This window comes from Sinocyclocheilus grahami, unplaced genomic scaffold (genome assembly GCF_001515645.1).
Source record: "Sinocyclocheilus grahami isolate Dianchi unplaced genomic scaffold, SAMN03320097.WGS_v1.1 scaffold1333.1, whole genome shotgun sequence".
Lineage (NCBI taxonomy): Eukaryota > Metazoa > Chordata > Actinopteri > Cypriniformes > Cyprinidae > Sinocyclocheilus > Sinocyclocheilus grahami.
The window spans coordinates 102,000-125,984 of record NW_015506512.1 but is presented as its reverse complement, the minus strand read 5'-3'; the positions used below and the strand labels follow the sequence as shown (position 1 = coordinate 125,984).

The window sequence follows — 23,985 nt, the reverse complement described above, 5'->3', positions numbered from 1 at the left end:
TATATATATTGGAAACAGAAAAGATTTGGCAAGCGAAAAGATCTGAATGTCTTTGACAAAGGCCAAATAGTTATGGCTAGACAACTGTGTCAGAGCATCTCCAAGACAGCATCAGGGTCATGGGTGCCCAAGGCTCATTGATGCACATTTAATTAATCTTTAACATGCGTGTTGACTTTTTATATCCACTGTTTAGTGTTATAATCCATATATATCCAGACACCACATACAAAGTGTTGGACATGTTAATATGTTAATATGAAGAACTGTGGCATTTTGCTGATGGCTGAATTGTAGCTGTGCAGATAAAGAGGCAAATCACAATGCTGCTTGAGTAATATTGCTCATATATAATAAATAGACAGATAGTAGGTATTAAAATAGATGTCTTCATATATGGTTCACATCATCCTTGATATGAATGAGTGTTTTTCTTACATTTGAGCAGCACAACTGAGTTGTTGGTGATTCACCTGTGTTCACATGATGAGAGTGAGCAGTGCTATTCAGTGCTCGACTACAATGGCCCAGAGTCAAACACTGCTCTCAACACACAGGTACTTTAGTACTTTATTTCAAAGCAACATGCATTATAAACACCTTTTCTAATAAATGTAGTAATTATATTGAATTATATATTCATAAAAGTTTAAATACATAATATATTTGGAGTAATTATTTTATAATAATAATTTGATATAATTTGACAAGTGAGCTTTATTGACATTTGATATGAATGAGTGTTTTTCTTACACCTGAGCAGCACAACTGAGTTGTTGGTGATTCACCTGTGTTCACATGATGAGAGTGAGCAGTGCTATTCAGTGCTCGACTACAATGGCCCAGAGTCAAACACTGCTCTCAATACACAGGTACTTTAGTACTTTATTTCAAAGCAACATGCATTATAAACACCTTTTCTAATAAATGTAGTAATTATATTGAATTATATATTCATAAAAGTTTAAATACATAATATATTTGGAGTAATTATTTTATAATAATAATTTGACAAGTGAGCTTTATTGACAGTTATTGCTGACACATTTATTATACACAGCACATTTGTTCACATTTATTGTTTAACAACATATATTCGTTGTGGACTATTCAAACTTTGATTTTATAGGATATTCATTTTAGGGCTGTTCATGAAATTTATGGTTAATTCTAATAATTTCTGTGATTAACAGTTAAGCTAAAAGAGGTAATGCATTAGGGCCAAGTTCCGTTCTGGACACACTGCAAAGAATTTCTGTAAAACATTTTTGGGAGTTAATTCGGTTGTAGATTGCGATTGTCATTCCTTTAAAATTACTGAACTGTATAGGCGAGATTTACTAACAGGTTGTGCCAGCGCAAACCCTTTTTTGGTGTTAAAAATAACTGTCAGGATTTACTATAGTCACGCAGTGAGAAATTAGCGACAAAAAGGCGTGGGCACAGTAATTTTTCAGGCTGACCTTAATGCATATGCATTTGTAAGAGTGTCCCTTTCAGACACAAAATTAATATTTAAATAATTTAAATAAATATTACTTAAGGATTTAAATAAATCACACAACATGATTTACTAAGGTATGTGGTAATCAATTTGCTGGTATTTGCGCTATCATTTACCACCCGAAAAAGCACATTTTAACTCATTTTGCGCTTGACATTGGCTGTGATTGTTGCTGCCAGGAGGAGGCACCGCAGAGAACAGAGAGCACGTGGTAGAAGGGAGAGAATTTTTTCCCCACTCGTATTAATTTATTTGGAATGCCAGAGGAATATATTATTCAAACATATCCTTATGCTAATTTGCGCTGCTCTTGGTAGCTAGCGTTGGTCATTAAGGAAATGAGATGTTGCGTCTTTGTTCAGAACAGGATTACAGGCACAATATGTAATTTTATGTAATTGCTAGAGGGCACGTATTCAAAATAAACAAATAGACAAAGGCATAGTTAGATGACGCCGTGACTTAGTGTGGAATCATGGGAGTTGTCGTCTTCATCCCCACAGCCGATGCAATCCGACGGGACTCGGGCAGAAATCATGTTCATGGATGAGTTAATGACTTATTAACGTAGTAGAATGAAGCAGGGTGAGGCTGAAAGCCGTCGAAGTGAAACGAGGCCGCTGAACGAGCATGACACACGGCTCGAAAGCAGCAGAGCTTTTATTATGCCACAGTCGACCGCTTCCACTCCTTCCGGTCGTGCGTATGTGGGGGGAAAAAAGCAGCGCTGTTTTATCATACTAGATACGTTTGAAAGTTCTGCTATAATGTTACTCTGTGCGGTCGTCACCTGTCTAATAAAATGCATAATATATTAAAGCGTCTTTGGTGCTTCCATGTTTTCTACAAAACAAAACCGGGGTGGGGGGGTCGAGGGGTTATGACGTCATTGGCAGGCTACACAATGACACTATGGACACACTCCGTTTCACTAGTTAAAATTGCTTATTTCTCTGGATTTAAACATTCTTCGAAACATTTGGGATAATGTAAGTACACAAGTCAGCAAAATATATAACACTGTTCTAGTGGTTTTTGGATATTTTTATAAAAAAGTTTTACATATTGTGCCTTTAAGCATTAAAAGGTGAATTGACCAGCCAAATTTATCTGCAGTGTGTACGTGGCCTAGGTAAAATTTAATTTTTAGTAAAATAGTTTTTGATGTCATGCATTTATTAGATTTTTTTTTTTTCCTTTTTCACAGGGCTACATACATAAATGGACACTGGCAGTGGCAAATCACTATCGTGCCTCTTACCATTTCCGCTCTTCTGTTGCTGTGAGTTCCTGTGTATCTTTGTGTTTGTGTGTTAATCTGTGAATGTACGCTGTCTTTAAATAAAGACTTTAGTCAGAGAAACCATATTTAATATGACATAAATGAAAATGAGGCTGGAAGGGGCAGTACAGTCTGTTCAGTGGGCCTCATTCATGAAACTTTGTAAATATTTGAGTAAATTCAGAGTAATTTGAGCGTAAACTGAACCTTACTTAAAACTCGCCACTGGTTTCACAAATGCATCATAAAAAAGGGTGTGTGTGTGTGTGTGCGCAGGCATTCACTTTTAGCATAATCCCCATTCATGAATTGCATGTACAGGAATATTGTGGGATCTTTGGACTCCCTTTTTGGTTTGGCTGCTGTATATTGCATAAATGCAGAAGAGAACTAATTGTCCATATGCCTAAAAAAGATTATTCAATGAAAGTTTTGGCAGACAAGATGGCAAACAAGACTGCTGCTCCTAATAGGCTAATAGTACTGTATGATCAAAAGGAAAATAGACTACGTTGCTGTTGATTTTTGTTTATCAGTAACATTTATTTTCATATTTTACTAATTGTTAACTAATTAAGTTTATGACATGAAATTCATAAACACAATTTTGAAGGAGTGAAACCCTCTAACCTTTCATTAATCACCTCATCGTTCGCCTCGCACCAGCATTAGTTGTTTCGGCATCCTTTCATCTCCATTAATTTAAGTTTCTTGCCATTCATACTTATCTTCCAAGCACTAGTAGACCCTGTGGGTTTATCAGAGCTTGAGTTAAAGCCACTTCCCTGAGCCCATCCACTGTGAACAGCAAGCCAAATAGGTTTAACCTCAATATTTTAAAGATTACCCAGTTATATGGTCTCATAATATGCATTATTATGCATGTTATTAAAATGAAAATATGAATACTTTCATTAATCTGAACATTTACATTAGAACGGCTTTATGAATGATTTACTCAAAAAGTAATTTTGCTCATGTTTCATGAATGAAGCCCAGTGTGTTGTAGTGTTGTGTTCTTGAGTGTAAACCATTTAGCCAAAGAAACATGGAAAACACATCTTCAGTGGACCAAAACACAGGGCTTGTAAAAATCAAAGATGAGCTATGACCTTAACAATATGAAATATTGGACAGACTGTACTTCTGTCTATGGTACTGCCAAATTAAATGTTAAAGTCTATGGCAATGATGGTGTGACTAGCAGCATGACTTAAATCTTTTGACCATATACTTTCAGTATAGATGTGTTCTTTTCACACAGGGTTTGGCTGATTGTAACACCGATCTGAACTATGCAGACATTTTATTTACTGACTACCACTTCCAGTTCTTCCGTCACTGTGACTGATCAACACCCTTCAAAAGCAACATCAAGTGATTTGTCTGCATTAGTTGGTGGTAGAACTGCAGGTTGTAAATTATATACAGAGTCTTTTCAATTCTTTCATTTGCAGATCTTGCATTGTTGCTGAAAAAAACATTTGGAATATGTTTGATGTTAGTTTATTCTTATTTTCATGGTGTTTTGAAATCAAAAGGAAACACATGAACTCCAAAGAAAATAGTAAAGTAGTTCTTCAAATATGATTTGACATGTATACTGTATGTTTCAACAATAAAGAGATGATTGTTGTTTTGTACTGAAGTACACAATCGGGTAATCTTTTACTCTGATACTCATACACACTATGTTCCTGTATTGAACTGAGCACATTACGTAAACCTGTGTGCAATTATGTTGACCAAATGATTTTTGACCAAATATTTGATTGTTTCAGAAGTCAAATTGTTTTTATATCTAAAGACTTTTATCAATTTAAGGTTTTATCTGATATCTAATATCTAATATCAAACACTAAAATAAAGGAAGATTCTGTCAGCCCACCATCACACTGTGTACTTATTATTATGAAAGGAATGCATTTAACAGTTCCATATCAAGTCTCTGAAAATTATGTTACAGAAACTAATTGTGTGGTGTAAAGTTTGTGAAAAGAATTGTGAGCTACAAGTAGTTTACCATAGTATATTGAAAGTTAAAATTAAAAAGTATTTTGGTAAAACCAATGTTGTGTAATACTATTGATTACAAGTCAATTACAAGCAAGAATGTGGTTGGATACTGAAAATTATGTGTGTAACAGCTGGACGAATCAGACACATAATTAGTTATATTTAACAAATAAACCACATACAGTCTACAGCAAACGGGCAAACCATGAGGTTCTCTGGAAGCCTTCCTCCTAAAGGACAGAACAGACCTCAGGTTACCACAGTAACCAGATAAAATTTATGACCCCAAAAAACGTAGAGAGAGTCTCCCTCTTACTTAACTCTATGAATGATCGTGTAAATCCCCAGGACAATGTGTGTATCATTACTGATTTGTATTGTATACTGTTTTATGCATGCCTTATGATAGAATTATTACATATTGTAACCCTATTGGTACTGTGTTTGATATCAAAATAACCCTTGTTTAGTCCACCATCCACTGGTGCATACCACCTCCTTATAACATACATCGTATGCTTGTTATATTAATCAGAGTATAAAGGGACATAAAACTACCTGCCCACTCTGATCATTCAAATGAGCCAGCTTTCCCCCCCGAAAGTTTGTTACCATTGGCTCACTGATCCCCTGGAGGTGTGACCTCCATAGAAGTTAAAAGGCCTCACTACCCCATGACCTCCCTCACTTCTTCTTCTTCTGTTCTGCTTCGTCTTCTGGTTGCCGCTCGTGCGGAACTCACTAAGTTCCGGGGTGGGAGCTGACTTGTTGGAGCTACACCTAAAGGCAAGGACCTAGAAGCTAGTGATTCTCTGTTCAGCCCCATCAACCCACAGGCTTCGTTGGCACAGTTAGGCAGCACATCAGTCTCATAATCTGAAGGTCGTGAGTTTAATTCTCACATGGGGCAGCGTGGTGCTTTTTGAAACCTGAGAGAGCTTAGACCAGAGGTCTCAAACTCAATTCCTGAAATTTCCTGTTAATGGGAAACGCAACGTTTTGTCAACCTTAATGTGATATTGTGTTCATCTTAATGTAATATTGACTTGATTCTAATATAACTCCACATGTACTGCCAAGTGAAGCCCCATTCAGAAAAAACTGTTGCAATCAATGCATCAAGGATGCACTTTTCTTGACAGGACATGACATTCTTCACAGAGTTCATGATGGGACAGGATCACCTGAAGCTCCCATTCCACTGCATTCCAATAAATAGCATCCCATTCCATCCCATTTGTGACAAAAAGAAAAAGTTTATGTGATGAAGTAGATATCCCACTGGGCACAGCGCACACACACCACATACCACAAACACATACTCACCACGCTAAAGTTCCCTCCCCTCTCCATTTGGTTGCAAGCCAAGCGGGTGCACATGCCGCCTTAATAGCACATGGACAGTTTCACACACTACATTTCATCCTGATCATACATACTATATAACGCATTCATTTTGTCATGTTTACGTCTTGTGTATTTAGTGTTTGTTTGTTCGTCACGAGTGTTTGGCATGGTCAGTCTTGTTGGTCACGCCGGCGAAACCGAGCGATTGAGCATCAACCACTTATGACGTCACCGTTGGCGCTTATGTTATTTGTTTATTATGTGTTTGTTATGTTTAAATGAGGTTTGTGTTTTAAAATATGTATATTGTATATATGTAACGAGTTTAGTAGGAAATGTATTATTTTGAAAGCGGTATGGCCAAAGGAGGGGCAGAGTCTGGCCTATAAAAAGGGAGGCCAGACTCATACTTGTCACTTGTTAACCAAGTCGAATGTGAGCCTGCAAGAGTAGTGCCATCAGCAACCCCCATCAAAGTGAGTATATTGAAGATACCCTTTGTCTATATATTTTTTATATATATTTTTCATCTTTATTTTCCAGTTTGTTGTTTCTTTGTCACTTTGCATTTCTTTTCTTTTTTTTGGTGATTACACAATATACAGTATATTTCTTCATGCCATCACGCAGGACTTTGTGTATATCTACAGTGCTGTAAATAAACTACACCTTGCACAAAAGTACTATTGTGGGTAGAGCCATCAGTTTTACAACTTTATGGACACTTTTTACGTCCCCAAGCGAGTTGGTGGTTCTCACATTATCACAGTTTGATATAAGTCTAAAATGAAGTATTGGGAATGGATTGACATCGCAAGAACAACTCGAGAGTGTTATTCAAGTTTAGCGTAACTGCTGTTTGCGTTACTGCAATGTTTCTTTAATTCTGACGTCGACTTAAATGCAGGGTTGTGGCAAAGTTAACACCCTGCTGGCTCGATGGACCAGAGGGTTGAAAACTGAAGTTTCTGTCCACAGCCAAAGGATAGGTATGTCAGAAGTGGGATGAAGGAGGCCATGAAGCAGAGTCAGCCTGAACCCCAGCCCCAGCCTGCTGCACCTGTGGCAAAAAGAATTGCACCACATTCGTCAGTGGTAAAAGAATTTCAATTTAATTTTTAAATCATTGAAGCATGTTTTTTTAAATCATTGAAGTATTGAAGTTCAGTTCAAATTCGAGGAAGTACAGAAAGTAAGAGGGAAAAAAGAAAAAGCAAGAAAACTATGAGATGTTGGCTGAGACCTGCTAATTTCACACCTCTTGTACAGTGGGGGCAGCTGTAGTCTGCTGATTGGTCAGTCTGAATATCTCATGTTTTAGTCACATGGTCAAGGATTAAAGAAGAATGTAACATGTGTGCTCTCTCTCTCTTTCATCTCTGGGCTCTACTCTTGGATTGTCCTCTTCCTCTCTAACTGAGCTCTGCCTGGGTTGAAGGTCACTGAACTAGACTCATGTCCCTCATGGCATCTCTCTCTATACTTCTCATGTGTTAAAGCCACATTTTCTCTTTTTCATTCTCTATCTCAGGTAACATTCCACATACACGCTGGCTATTATTAATTCTACACGTTAATAATTATTCCATCATGCAAATACTTTGTAGTTATTTCAAGAGTCAGTACTGCTAATAAATCATTCCTCTTATGGACTACACTTCCATTCAGAGAGAAGTATTTTTGAAGTCTGCATTTACTTAAAATAGTAATATTAATATAAATAGTAATGCTTGCTATTATAACACATTGTGTCTTCTCACATTTTTAGTTTACCAAACCAAGATCTACTGGCTCTCACATTGCTGCAGCTAAGCCAAATCTTAATGTGGCCAGGAGACATTCTCATGTTGAAGACCAGCCCGGTGCAGCAGTGTCTAGTGCCTCTATACCAAACACCACTGTCTCTGTAAGCAATAGCATAATCTACATTGTATTCTATGAAAACACATTCCATTCTATCCAAATTATTAAACTTTAAAAAAAATATTTTTTTAATACCAGAAAACCATCTTTTAATAAAGAAAAAAGCAATATTATATAAATAGATTTCATACAAACTACCATTCAAAAGTTTTGGGTCAGTAAATTTTTATTTTTATTAAGATATTTATACTTTTATTGAAAAAGGAGGCATTACATTGATCAAAAATCTCAGTAAAGACATTTAATGTTACAAAAGATTTATATTAAACATGATGTTACAAAGGATTACTATTTGGAATAAATGCTGTTCTTCAAACTTAATTCTGAAAAATACCACTGTCACATTTATGGACTTTGTTGTGTTAACACTGTAAGCGTGACAACCACTGTAATGCAATTTTATTAAGTATCAGCCATTTTCAACTAATAGTAATGAATGTTTATGTTCTATAGAATGGTTTCTGAAGGATCATGTAACACTTAAGACTGGAGTAATGATGCTGAAAATGTGTTCTTGCCCACATAGAAATAAATTACATTTCACAACTTGAAATTGTAGTAATGTTTCACAATGAAACAATATCTTTTTACTGTTTTTACTGTATTTTTGATTAAACGCAACTCTGGTGAACAGGATAGGTTTCTTTTATAAACATGTGGACCTCAAACTTTTAAACTGTAGTGTATGATTTAATCTAGGATTTGTTAAAGTTATTGTAGTGTTTTTTACAAAATCTATTATATTTTACTTCATGATTGTACAGACACCAAGACCTCAAGTTCCAGCCCCTGTCCCCAGAGCCACTGCAGATGTGTCCAGTCCCGCTCAGCCATGCAGTATTGTCTCGGTAAGTAATTTCCTATTCTGTTGGTCTAAAAACGTAATTAAATCAGCTTTACTCTTTAAAGTAAAAAAAAAATTATCTATTTAGTTTTTTTTCACTTAATAGAGATGTGAAAAGGCTCACATGCCCTGAAATTTTGAATCTAACTTTTATAACCAGTAGTTTCTTAAAACGCATTCAAGCTGAAAAAACAACAACAATCAAACTATTGTCAATTGAGTTTACTTGATACTGATTTATTAATGATAAACAATGTATAGATGTTAACATTCATGTATCAAAATAAAGAGATATTGTTTGTAAAAATCTCAAAAGTATTATTTCATATATCAAACAGGATTTCAGAATAGATGTTTCATTCCTTTTTTTTGGATAACAGCAGTGCATAATGTAAAGTTATCAGTTTTATTGTCAATCACTTTAATACCAAAGGTAAAGGAAATGATAATTTCATGTGAAAGTAGTCATGGATAAAAATAAATTGCTTAAAGTGCTTAAATAAAATTACCTTTCTTGACTGTTTTGTCTCTCTTCCTCACAGACAGCTCTTTCTGGGGCATTATTGCAAGGTCCATCTGTAGTTCCGCTTCCTCGTTTGTGGTCTGAGACCTTGCCACCAGAGGATGACAAGTGGATTGGCAAAAGACTTTGCAAAATGGGATCCAAGGGAAAGCCAGAGCTTCGTGATAACCTCCAGCTCTGGTAATACCCACCACAGCCAGCACTTATTTACGACCAGGCTCCAGACAGATTCTTTTGTCATTCTCTTCTGCCGTGGATGCCGTACAAGCTGTGGAGGGTTAAGGTTCTCTGTCCCAATCCTGCCTGCGAACAACATCAGCTGACAGGAGGTGGTTTGCACAAAAGGGCATGGCAGGTTCTAGACATTGACAGAACGTATCAATTTTTAAGAATCTGTTGAAAGCACATCTAATGTTGGTAGCATACAATGATTGAGGTGGCATTTTATATGCCGATGTGGTGTTTTATGTTGTCGATGTTTGTTTTTATTCTTGTACTTTTTATGTAAAGCACTTTGGTTCAACCTCGGTTGTGTTTTAAATGGTGCTATATAAATAAAGAAACAAGATAAATAAAATACTTAAATGAATTACCTTACTTAACTAAATGATTTGTCTTTTTTCCTTCAAAGACAGCGCCTTCTGGGGCATTATTGCAAGCTCCATCTGTAGTTCCGCTTCCTCGTTTGTGGCCGGAGACCTTGCCACCAGAGGATCACAAGTGGATTGGCAAAAGGCTTTTCAAAATGAGATCCAAAGGATAGTCAGAGCTTCGTGATATCCTCCAGCTCTGGTATTACCCACCACAGCCAGCACTTATCTACAATAAGGCTCCAGCTCCAGGCAGATTCTTTTGTCATTCTCTTCAGCTGTGGATGCTGTACAAGCTGTGGAGGGTTAAGGTTCTCTGTCCCAATCCTGCCTGCGAACAACATCAGCTGACAGGAGGTGGTTTGCACAAAAGGGCATGGCAGGTTCTAGACATTGACAGAACGTACAACATGGTCACAGAAACCCTCATCTCTACCAAGTGTAGAGCCTCGCATGTGTCCTGGAGTCAGACTGTCCTGCAACAGGTAGATCTGGGCCATCACTCTGAGTTTCAGGTCATCCTCACGCCGGAAGTACGTACACTTTCATTCCTCATTCAGTTGTTAGCCCATCATCACATATACATATATATATATATATATATATGCGCGCGCTTTGGATAAAAGCGTCTGCTAAATGACTAAATGTACTTTACACCTCAAATATATGAATGTGTGGATTTTGCATTTCCTAAGGTACACCTGTGATATGCGGGTCATCCGGCTCTTGCAACAGCCCCACGCGGGTGATCAAGCAGCTGCGTGAAAATATATATATATATATATATATATATATATATATAAGCAAATACTTCACAAATCAAATATCTAAAATATATGAATGTGTGGATTTTGCATTTCCTAAGGTACGCCTGTGATATGCGGGTCATCCGGCTCCTGCGTGAGCGTGGCTTAGGCAACAGCCCCACGCGGGTGATCAAGCAGCTGCGTGAAAACCACAGCAAGCAGTGGCTCCATCGTCTGGCCCGGTACACCACCCAATGTGTTGACTTCCTCAATCAACCCAGGGTGATGCCAGTAAAATTCCAGGAGCCCCCAGAGCCTACATTGGTGCCAAGCTACAAGTGGCTGCTCACCGTTTACAGCAAAGACATCCTGACAAGGCTGGATGAAATCCATGCAAGGATAACATCCACCTATGGCTCTGTCTTGAAGATGGATTCTACTAAAAAGGTTAGTTGTGGATTTGTTTATTAATGCTGTTTATATACCAGCATAGCACTGTATCTGTATTTTACATTGTGTGATGTTTGATTATATTTACAGCATGCTTCATATCATGTCTTATTACAGATCAGCAAGAAGCTGGCTGGGACAGCGAGGGGAACGGGACTCTGGCTTACCTCTGTTGGCAATGAGTTTGGTCAGGTGCTCAGTGTACTGACAGCCCAGGAAGGAGCAGGACTGGACATGATGGTATACTGTCTGGTGAAAAGATACCAGCAGGCTGGTGTGGATCCACCTGCTGTGTTGTACGTGGACTGTGGGTGCTGCACCGAGGGGGGCGAGACCAAGCTGAAAACCAGATTCAGAGGCTGGCAAGATCTCGTGATACGCTTGGACATCTGGCATTTTATGCGCAGGATTGCCTTGGGGTGTACAACTGATGCCCATCAGCTGTACCCCATCTTCATGTCACGGCTATCAGCATGCATCTTTGAATTGGATGTGTCTGATGTCTCTAGGCTTCGCAAAGCAAAGAGAGAGTTGTTGATGTCCAAGGGTTGGCCTGCGCTGACAGATGAAGATGCCAACAAGCATCTGACCAGGGAGGATCTGACTCTACATTGCCGGAAGAGGAACCGTGGAGAGGAGACTACCATCCTTCTCCTTGAACGGCTGCTTAGAGAGCTTCTGAGCAGCAAGGGCTATGAATCCCTCGGTGCTCCTCTTGGACCGAGAAAGGATGGAGCGTCCAGAAGCAGCACGTCAAGTGTATCCAAGACCCCCCTGGTGTTGCGCTCTATACAGAGACCGGGAGCTTAACCAAGGGAGGTGTGCTTCTGAAGACATACAGATGTGCCAGAGGCTCCACTTCTCTTGAATCCTTTCATTTACACCTTAACCGTTTCATCCCAGGTACGTCTTTGTCACGCACACTGCGCATATGTAAAGAAAGAACATTAAGTGTCTGTGTGTTTAACACTCCCTAAAAACTGTTGTCTGTTTACAGGGACCAGTACAAACAGTCTGAACTTTCAGATTTATTTGCTGGAGGGTGGAACCTCTACACCGGTGGAACCAGGATCGGGAGGCTGCTTCCCTGTCATCGGAGCCATCAGCTTTGTGCATCTACACAGGAGAACTTGTTCACTGTGTAAACCGCAATTATGAAAAGCTGTTTGGCAGGAAAGTGGTCCCCACGTTTTGTCCTCCTGCACGTTACTCCGGTAAAATAATTTATTGTTAACTTGTAATTTCTGTGTAATCTCAGTCAATATTTTATATTTAAGCCTATAAAGTCTACTGCATCAGTATTTTAGACCTCTAAACATTACCCTCTGTCATCTGATTGATATTTTCTCTTAAAGGGGTCCTATTATGCTCTTTTACAAAGTCTTGATTTTGTTTTGGGGGTGTACTAGAACATGCTCATAATTTACATCATTAAAATGCCTTTCTCCCCAAGCTGGCACAAACGGCTCGATTAGTTCTGGCTTTGATGAAGGTTTACCTTCCGAAAAACAAAATGTGTTGTGATTGGTTAGCTGTCCCAGTGCGTTGTGATTGGCGAATAGCTTAGACGGTGTTTCAGTACTGCCACGCCCCTTGCTCCGTCTTTCAACAAAAGTTTTTTGGTTAATCCGGCACTGTACTGTCATGTTGTGGAAGCTGTCCTCAGTAAAATGCGCAGCACACAATAGCAAATTGGGGTTATAATGCTCAGGAACCGAGTTAAAAAATAAATTGCAACCACCGTTTCATGACATTCATCCGCTCACGGAGGTAAAAAAAAGTTTCAGGTCGCGCACCGGACGAGAAGCACAGAATCGCGTTGCGCCACATCTTTAAAATTCAAATAAATTTTCTATGAGTGTAGGCACACCAGCGGCGCCATTCAGCGTCTGTCTGCGGCGCCCAGCTACGTCATATTATACTTGTAAGAATTCTTCTAGACATGCCGAAAATTTGAAGCTACAGCACAGCAGCTCTTCTTCGTTTTCTCTGACGCACTAACTCAACCAAGTGTTCTAACCACAACCTTTGCCCCCACAGTTATAGCTTTATGGCCTCTGAATAAAATGTTTTTTTCCCTCCTCGACTATGAGCTCCATGTTCTCACACTATTTACACCATAGCTACTACAAATGCCTTATGTTTCAAATATGATTGAAAATTGTATTTAATTCCTGTTTGTTTATTATTTTTATTCCAGGTGAGCTCATTGGAGTGCAATATCTGTTCCAGCAGACTGGTCAGACACTGCAGGACATGAACCCAGACTCTGAAGAGACGGCAGAACTCATTGAGGACCTTAATGTGGAGGAGCAAGATGAAGATGAGGGCTTCTGTGATGTCAGCGAGGATCGCACCATTGCAGATTCAGAGGTTGTTCTGTCACCACCCTCCTCCACACTCACACTGGGTTTTTCCACCCTGGTCACCAGCAGTGACACAGCTGTACTGGGTTCTACATCCCCTTCACTGATCCCTGACCCCACACAGTCTCCATCACCTGGACCCTCAGGGACTGCTGTTCCATCTGAAACATCCTTTGCTCCGATTTTAAAAACTAAAATCATTAGTAGGCAACAAAGATGCATCGAGTCAAATCAGTTGTATTTCATTAGGGCTTTGTACTATACCGATTGTGTTAAACGGCTTCACATTGATAAACAGGAAAATAACAAATCAATGGAACTAGTTATGGCATCACACAAATGTTATGGGGAAAAAATTATATTTTGTGCCTTTTTTTTTTTTTTTAATAGGCTGTTGACTACCAAAATGTCCCGGGATATCAACATGTGGACAGGCTGGCAGAATATCTGGTGGAGCTCCGGGGTCACACAGCCCTCAGCCTGACCAATCAGAAAGCCAACACCATAATTGCACTTTGGCAGAACCTTGATGACCGGGACAAGCAATGGGTGGTGTATGCAGTTCGACACCAGAAGAGACTGCTGAGGGGACGCTTCAGAGTACCAAAGAGGCCCACTCAAACCCCTGGAGTGAAGTGTGCTGGGTGCAAGCTGTGCACCTGGTCAGTGGCCTGACTGTTGCCGTCTGGTGGAGACCATCTTTGCACTATTCACCCAAGCCCCAAAAGAAAAGGCAAGGGAATGCTGTCAAGATGGTCTCTGATCCTCCAAGACTACAGAAGAATAAGGCAGCTTGTACTGGGCAACAGCTTGGTGATGGGAGGAAGCTCAATGCAGCTGGTGGAGGTTAACCAGAACACCCTTATTCGGTGGTACAACAACAGACAGAAAAAGCTGGAGCTGTCTGTGCTGCTTCAGGGCATTTAGTTGCCTTAGCCCCTCCCTGAAGCTCAGGAACCTCTCCAGGCTGCCAAATGCCCATGGACTGAGCCAGAACAACCAGGGGAGCAGCACCAGTACAAGCTACCAGAGAGCACAGCAGGTCAGGCAAAGCACAGGCAGACTTCTACTGGATGACCCCCCCCCCTCTCAGACCCAAGGCACCAGCACAGATTCCTATGTTGGTTACGCCATCAGCACCTGGAGCATCAGTGCAGATGGTACCCAACATACTTATACCAACAGCACCAGGTTTCCAGGGTGTGCCGATGTTTCTGGGTGTGCCAGTGGTTCAAGGGATCCCGATGGTCCAGGGGATGCCAATGATACAGCCACTGTTACAGCCTACAGTTGTGCAGGGCACCAGTTCACAACTTGCTGCACCAGCTGCCAATCCGCAAGCCATGCCCAAGAGACCCTACAAGAGAACTGTAGAGGCAAACCACTTGCAAGAAGTGCAGGTAGTTCAAAACAAGTGCAACGGGACATAGCCAGTACAGGGGCAAGGTGTACTGCCACGGACTGCGACCGCTACAAAAGAACAGTGGTTAGAGGAAATGCAGAGAACCGTTCCCAAATGTATATATTTATTGTAGTGTGTGTGTGTATATAGTTGTTTAAATATAGTTCACTATTGTTAATATTTGTTGAACATTTAACTTTGTTTTTTAAACATTTACTTTTTATTTACTGTGTTTTTAAATCCTATTTAACTTATGTTTTTGAAAACTTGATATTTATAGTCATTTACTTTTAATTTGTTTGAAAACATTTAATATTCACTACTCTTGTTAGTATAACTGTAAAATAAAAAAGGCAAATTATTGCTTTTTTTATTTGTACTTTTACTTATTTTATCTTAATTTGTTGTTTGAAAACTTATTTAAAATGTTAATTTTAATACTCATTACTGTTCTGTTGGCATAATTGTAAAATAAAAACTAATTGGCAAATGATTGCTCTTTTATTTTCATATAACAATATTTCATCAGTACACTGCAAGAATGGAACATGTCTACAAAAAGATAATTTGTACATCGCCATTCTTGTCACCGACATTTTTCAGCATATTAATTACTATTTTGCGTCTTTTCATTAGAAATAACAGATTTGTAAGAGTCTTGAATGCAACCCAATAAATGCTTAATCAGAATAAATATCAATACAAAAAAAACCTACTAAATAATAACAAAACATTGGTATACTTTAATTTTCATAAAAGAATATCAAACAAACTACATATGTACATTATCAACCTTGAAACGTCATTTAATGAAATTAGCAATATTACAAAATGTTGTCTATAGCTGAATTCGAACCCCGGTCTTGGTGATCACATGCAATTGGAAACGGTGTAATATAAATGCACGATTTTCCCACATGAAGAAACCGGAAAATGTATCACTACGTGCATGCTAAGGAAGAACTGTCTTTGTCAAATTTCACCCTTTCTTTTCTCCTTTCTCTTCTTCCCCTTCTCCCTTTCCGCCTTTGACGGACTATTGTTCCCAGAATAAGAGAAGCTGGGGAAAAATAGTCTGTCAAAGGTAGGGAAGAAGAGAGAGTGCCTTGGGTCTTGTAGTCTTGGAGGATCAGAGACCACCTCGACAAGCAGAAAATATAATTTTTTCCCATCACATTTGTTTGACGGATAGTTCCATTGATTCGGTTATTTTCCTGTTTATAAATGTGAAGCTGTTTAACACAGTCTGTATTGTACAAAGCACTAACGAAATAAAACTGATTTAACTCTATGCATCTTTGTTGCCTACTAATGACTTTAGTTTAAAATCTGAGCAAAGTCTGGATTTAAAGCAGTAGATGTTGATCCATCCTTGTTTGAATTATTCTAGTTTATTTGAAAGAAATACAGAGGAGTGGCACTTACCATCTCTTCATCATCATCCTGACCAGCATCCTCTGGTTCTGAGGGGAGTGGACAATCTATATAGTACAAAGCACTAACGGAATAAAACTGATTTGACTCGATGCATCTTTGTTGCCTACTAATGACTTTAGTTTAAAATCTGAGCAAAGTCTGGATTTAAAGCAGTAGTAAGAAGTAGATGTTGATCCATCCTTGTTTGAATTATTCTAGTTTATTTCAAAGAAATACAGAGGAGTGGCACTTACCGTCTCTTCATCATCATCCTGACCAGCATCCTCTGGTTCTGAGAGGAGTGGTGAAACAGATGTTTCAGAGGGAACCGGTGAGACAGCAGTCCCTGAGGGTCCAGGTGATGAAGGAGACTGTGTGGGGTCAGGGACCAGTGAAGGGGATGTAGAACCCAGTACAGCAGTGTCACTGCTGGTGACCAGGGTGGAAGAACCCAGTGTCAGTGTGGAGGAGGGTGGTGACAGAACAACCTCTGGATCTGCAATAGTGTGATCCTCGCTGATGTCACAGAAGCCCTCATCTTCCTCTCGCTCCTCCACATTAAGGTCCTCGATGAGTTCTGCCGTCTCTTCAGAGTCTTGGTTCATGTCCTGCAGTGCCTGTTCAATCTGCTGGAACAGATACTTCACTCCAATGAGCTCACCTGGAATAAAAAACAAAGAGGAATTAAATACAATTGTTGTGTATCATATTTGCAGAGGCGGACAGTAACTAAGAACATTTACTTGAGTATTGTAAATAAGTACACTTTGAGTATCTGTACTTTACTTGAGTATTATTTTTTTCTGGGAACTTATGACTTTAACTTCACTACATTTGAAAGACAAATATTATACTTTTCACTCCACTACATTTCTATGAAGGTCCTCGAAGTAGAAAGTCGTAAGCAGCTTTGAAAGTCAGTGGGGTCTTTTTTTCAGACAGTTTCAGTAATCACTCTTGTAGGGCTACTTGAAGTGATTTCCCAGCATTTTTTGAACACTGACTAGTTCCAAATGTGATATTTATTTACAACAATTCAATAATAAGAAATTAATATTGTGGTATATATTAGACACAATATTGTCGACTTTGCTAAATTGTGTAAGTGAAAATATTACCTATAAAGCCACAGAAGAACTGTTGTGCGTCTCCTAATAAAACACAAAAGGTGTTTGACTGAAGCAGCACTGCACAGACCATTCTGTATGTGACATCAAAGTACAGCGAGAGCGATTAGACGGCATTTTTTTATTTTTGTTTTGATCAAATAAGTCTTGCTGTTTTGCTTTTTTGTTAAAGCAGTGTTGCTGTTGTAAAGTTGTACAACTACAGTTGTGTTGCTGGGATTTAAAGCAGGTTTGATTTTTTTTTCCTTCCTTATCACTCTGTATTTATAGGATTTCACTGTCCACTCTGTTCAAATTTGGATGAATGGCTACACATAGATGTGTGCACACACTGTCAGAACTGTGTGAGATCACTACCATACTGCTTTTGTGGGGGTGGGTATAGGGTGTTAATTTTTTTCCCCCATAGGTTTTTAACATTCTAAAAGCTCTTTATTCCAAAGATACTACAAGCTAGTCAGTGTATTCAGCAGGTGTAATGTATTCTAAGTTGCTTCAGAAGTATTGCAAGTATTACATACAATAATAAAACAGTGCATTGACAAAAAAAGGAAATTTACTTTTGGTACTCAAGTAAAAGTACAGAAGTACTTGCTTTTAAAAGTACTTAAGTAAAAATCTGTATTTACAACTTTTACTTGTAATGGAGTAATATTTGACAAGCAGTATCTGTACTTTCACTCAAGTAATGGAGTTGAGTATATTTGATACATAAGGCATTTGTTGTAGCTCATATAGTGCAAGTGTGAGAACATGGAGCTCATAGTCGAAGAGAAAAAAAAATTCAGAGGCCATAAACCTATACTCAATACAGTAAATGGTCACCAAATATTACTAATAATATCCAAGTTATTCGTTCTAAAAATAACAATTACTTTCTAATAGTAAAGATTTCACAGCAAAATGACATGTGAAGTATGAGCTGAAGGTAGATGTTTGCACAATTATACTGAAAGGCCTTTTACTTGATAGAAAATATAAATCAGATGACAGAGGGCATGTTTCAAGAAAAAAAAAAATTGTATCATGTCGATAATTTAGAGGTCTAAAACACAGATACATTAGATTTCATAGGCTTAAATATAAAATATCGACTGAGATTACACAGAAATTGCAAGTTAACTAACAATAATAAATTTCTTTACATAAGCACAGTGTGTGTGACAAAGACGTACCTGGGATGAAACGGTTAAGGTGTAAATGAAAGGATTCAAGAGAAGTGGAGCCTCTGGCACATCTGTATGTCTTCAGAAGCACACCTCCCTTGGTTAAGCTCCCTGTCTGTATAGAGCGCAACACCAGGGGGGTCTTGGATACACTTGACGTGCTTCTTCTGGACACTCCAGATGTGCTCCATCCTTTCTCGGTCCAAGAGAGGAACACCCAGGGAGTCATTGCCCTTGCTGCTCAGGAGCTCGGTAAGCAGCCGTTCAAGGAGAAAGATGGTAGTCTCCTCTCCACGGGTCCTCCTCCGGCAATGTAGAGCCAGCTCCTCCCTGGTCAGATGCTTGTTGGCATCTTCATCCATCAGCGCAGGCCAACCCTGGGACATCAACAGCTCTCTCTTTGCTTTTCGAAGCATAGAGTCATCAGCCGCAACCCATTCAAAGATGCATGCTGATAGCCGTGACATGAAGATGGGGTACAGCTGATGGGCATCAGTTGTACACCAAGGCAATCCTGCGCATAAAATGCCAGATGTCCAAGCGTATCACAAGATCTGGCCAACCTCTGAATCTGGTTTTCAGCTTGGTCTCGCCAACCTCGATCCACACCAGCCTGCTGTTGTCTTTTCACCAGACCGTCTACAATCATGTCCAGTCCTGCTCCTTCATGGGCTGTCAGCACACTTATGAGCACCGGACCAAACTCATTGCCAACAGAGGTAATGCCGAGTTCACACTGCACGATTTTCAAACTTGTCTTATCGCCGTTGTTTTCACACTGCGTGACTATCTGGGGTAGCAGTCAGTTGCTGCTGTGTTCACATTGTACGAAGGATCGCCGACAGCTCTGTCTGGTCCGCAAACTACGTTTCACAACAAAACACACACGAGAAGTGATAAGGAAATAATGCGAGAACCCGTGCGTCAGACCGGAGTTCTCGCGAGCAAGACTGTAATTATTTTAAATATACATATATATATATATATATAGCCTGCAAATTGTCTGTGAGCTGATTTCCAGCTACAAGGAGAAAAAGAAAAACAGATTATGCAGGTGGGAGATGCAGGGAACAGGGATTGTGTGTTCTGCAAAGAGAGTTGAGACATCAGCCGCATCACATTCAAAGATGCATGCTGATAGCCGTGACATGAAGATGGGGTACAGCTGATGGGCATCAGTTGTACACCCCAAGGCAATCCTGCGCATAAAATGCCAGATGTCCAAGCGTATCACGAGATCTGGCCAGCCTCTGAATCTGGTTTTCAGCTTGGTCTCTCCCACCTCGGTGCAGCACCCACAGTCCACGTACAACACAGCAGGTGGAGCCACACCAGCCTGCTGGTATCTTTTCACCAGACCGTCTACCATCATGTCCAGTCCTGCTCCTTCCTGGGCTGTCAGCACACTTATGAGCACTTGACCAAACTCATTGCCAACAGAGGTAAGCCAGAGTCCCGTTCCCCTCGCTGTCCCAGCCAGCTTCTTGGTGAGCTGTAATAAGACATGATATGAAGCATGCTGTAAATATAATCAAACATCACACCATGTAAAATACAGATACAGTGCCATGCTGGTATATAAACAACAGCATTAATAAACAAATCCACAACTAACCTTTTTAGTAGAATCCATCTTCAAGACAGAGCCATTGGTGGATGTTATCCTTGCATGGATTTCATCCAGCCTTGCCAGGATGTCTTGGCTGTAAACGGTGAGCAGCCACTTGTAGCTTGGCACTACTGTAGGCTCTGAGGGCTCCTGTAATTTTACTGGCATCACCCCGGGTTGATTGAGGAAGTCAACACATTGGGTGGTATACCGGGCCAGACGATGGAGACACTGCTCGCTGTGGTTTTCACGCAGCTGCTTGATCACCAGCGTGGGGCTGTTGCCTAAGCCACGCTCACGCAGGAGCCAGATGACCCGCATATCACAGGTGTACCTTAGGAAATGCAAAATCCACACATTCGTATATTTTAGATATTTGATTTGTAAAGTATTTGCTTATATACGTGATGATGGGCTAACAACTGGATGAGGAATGAAAGTGGAAACTCAGAGCGATAGCCCAGATCTACCTGTTGCAGGACAGTCTGACTCCAGGACACATGTGAGGCTCTACACTTGGTACAAATGAGGGTTTCTGTGACCATGTTGTACATTCTGTCAATGTCTAGAACCTGCCGTGCCCTTTTGTGCAGACCACCTCCTGTCAGCTGATGTTGTCCACAGGCAGGATTGGGACAGAGAACCTTAACCCTCCACAGCTTGTACGGCATCCACAGCAGAAGAGAATGACAAAAGAATCTGTCTGGAGCCTGATTGTAGATATGTGCTGGCTGTGGTGGGTAATACCAGAGCTGGAGGTTATCACGAAGCTCTGGCTTTCCCTTGGATCCCATTATGAAAAGCCTTTTGCTAATCCACTTGTGATCCTCTGGTGGTAAGGATGTGGAAACGAGGAAGTGGAACAGCAGATGGACCTTGCAATAATGCCCCAGAAAGAGCTGCCTGTGAAGGAAAAAAAAAAAAGACAAAACATTTAGTCAAGTAAGGTAATTTTATTTTAAGCACTTTATTTTTATCCATGATTACCTTCACATGAAATTATCATTGCAATAATAGTTTTCACTTAAATACCTTTAGTATTACAGTGATTATGATAATGAAACGGATAACTTTACATTATACACTGCTGTCAGCCAAAAAAAGTAACGAAAATTATTCTGAAATCCTGTTTAATATATGAAATAAAATGTTTCTGAGATTTTACAAACAATGTCTCTTTAATTTGACACATGAATGTTAACATATACATTGTTTATCATTAATAAATCAGTATCAAGTAAACTCAATTGACATTATGACAATAGTTTGATTGTTGTTGTTTTTTCTCAGCTTGAATGCATTTTAAGAAACTACTGGTTATAAAAGTTATATTCACAATTTTAGGGCATGTGAACCTTTTCACATCTCTATTAAGTGAAAAGAACAAAATGGATACATTTCTTTCCAAAGTGTTAAGAATTGTGTCAGCTGTCTGGCAACTTTTTGGCGACTGATTTAATTACATTTTTAGACCAACAGAATAAGAAATTACTTACGGAGACAATACTGCATGGCTGAGCGGGACTGGACACATCTGCAGTGGCTCTGTGGACAGGGGCTGGAAATTGAGAATCTGGTGTCTGTACAATCATGAAGTAAAATATAATAGATTTTGTAAATATAACATTACAGTAACTCATCCTAGATTATATCATACACAAAAAAATATATATATATATAAATATAACACGTGTCTGATTGGTCCAGATGCAACAATTCATTACTATTAGTTGAAAATGGCTGATACTTAATAAAACTGCATTAGTGGTTGTCACGCTTACGGTGTTGAGGAAAGCACACGAAGATGAAAATGAAGGGCAAATAGTCTTTAATTAATCCACACAGAGGAAGGCAGTAACACAAGGACCAAGACCAACTGAACAAACTAGAGCTTAAGTAGACAGACCAATGAGGAACGATTGAGTAAATTAACTAGACACAGGTGAACTGAATAACATAACCAAGGGGAGACAGAAACTAGGTCAAGGAACATGAGGAGAGTTAACACAACAAAATCCATAAATGTGACAGTGGTATTTTTCAGAATTAAGTTTGAAGAACAGCATTTATTCGAAATAGAAATCCTTTGTAACATCATGTTGAATATAAATATTTTTTTAACATTAAATGTCTTTAATGAGATTTGTTCAATTTAATGCCTCCTTTTTCAATAAAAGTATCAATATCTTAAAAAAAATAAAAAAATAAAAACTTACTGACTAAAAACCTTTGAATGGTAGTTTGTATGAAATCTATAATATTGTTCTTTCTGTGTTAAAATATGGTTTTCTGGTATTAAAAAATATTTGTAAAAAAAGTTTAATAATTTGGATAGAATGGAACGTGTCTTCATAGAATACAATGTAGATTATGCAATTACTTACAGAGACAGTGGTGTTTGGTATAGAGGCACTAGACACTGCTGCGCCGGGCTGGTCTTCAACCTGAGAAGGTCTCCTGGCCACATTAAGGTTCGACTTTGCTGCAACAATGTGAGAGCCAGTAAATCTTGGTTTGGTAAACTAAAAATGTGAGAAGACACAATGTGTTATAATAGCAAGCATTACTATTTATTTTAATATTACTATTTTAAGTAAATGCAGACTTCAAAAACACTTCTCTCTGAATGGAAGTGTAGTCCATAAGAGGAATGATTCATTAGCAGTACTGACTCTAGAAATAACTACAAAATATTTGCATGATGGAATAATTATTAACGTGTAGAATTAACAATAGCCAGCGTGTATGTGGAATGTTACCTGAGATAGAGAATGAAAAAGAGAAAATGTGGCTTTAACACATGAGAAGTATAGAGAGAGATGCCATGAGGGACATGAGTCTAGTTCAGTGACCTTCAACCCAGGCCGAGCTCAGTTAGAGAGGAAGAGGACAATCCAAGAGTAGAGCTCAGAGATGAAAGAGAGAGAGCACACAGGTTACATTCTTCATTTATCCTTGACCATGTGACTTAAACCAAATCTGAGATATTCAAACCGACCAATCAGCAGACAACAGCTGCCCCCACTGTACAAAAGGTGTGACAATTAGTAGGTCTCAGCCAGCATCTCATTAGGGCCCAAGCCAGTAAGGCGCAGGCCCTATTGTTTTTCTAAGGATTATTATTATTATTATTATTATTATTTTTCTTTCAAGGTTTTTGGGGGTTTTGGGGCCCTTAACATACTCGAAAACTCTTGAAACATTGCACACATGTTGGAATCTGCGGCCATCAGGGCTGGACTGAGTTTCAGATGGGGGGGTGCGTGGCACAGCCTTTAAAGGGGTCATATGATGCTGCTAAAAAGAACATTATTTTGTGTATTTGGTGTAATGAAATGTGTTTATCCGGTTTATAGTTAAAAAAACACATTTTCCACATACTGAACATTATTGTTTCTCCTCTATGCCCCGCCTTTCTGAAACGCTAGATTTTTACAAAGCTCATCGCTCTGAAAAGCAAGGTGTGCTGTGATTGGCCAGCTATCCAGTGCGTTGTGATTGGCCGAATACCTCAAGCGTGTGACGGAAATGTTACGTCCCTCACCATACTGTTGATGCCCTGTCCGGCCGGAGCGACGAGACAAAAACATTAAAACCCATTATAAACGAGGCATTTGTTGCATCCAGTGGGGACATAATTACTGATTATAATGACTTATACTGTCTTTTTACGC

The 23,985-nt window shown here is 39.2% G+C and overlaps 2 protein-coding genes and 2 pseudogenes across 2 annotated transcripts in view; 2 read left to right on the top strand and 2 right to left on the bottom strand.

Annotated features, from left to right (window-relative positions):
- The window catches only part of LOC107569318 (myelin regulatory factor-like protein), a 46,739-nt gene extending 42,173 nt beyond the window's left edge, over window positions 1-4,566 (top strand). The window contains exons 23-25 of the mRNA XM_016255380.1: window positions 449-557; window positions 2,712-2,786; window positions 4,051-4,566. Coding sequence (XP_016110866.1) covers window positions 449-557; window positions 2,712-2,786; window positions 4,051-4,137 — 271 coding nt within the window. The 3' untranslated portion in view covers window positions 4,138-4,566. The remainder of the gene's footprint in view (window positions 1-448; window positions 558-2,711; window positions 2,787-4,050) is intronic.
- The window catches only part of LOC107569319 (gastrula zinc finger protein XlCGF57.1-like), a 190,339-nt gene that overhangs the window by 141,917 nt on the left and 24,437 nt on the right, over window positions 1-23,985 (bottom strand). The gene's annotated exons all lie outside the window — the stretch shown is intronic.
- Window positions 7,155-15,126, top strand: LOC107569317 (uncharacterized; annotated as a pseudogene).
- On the bottom strand, window positions 16,415-22,954 carry LOC107569316 (uncharacterized; annotated as a pseudogene).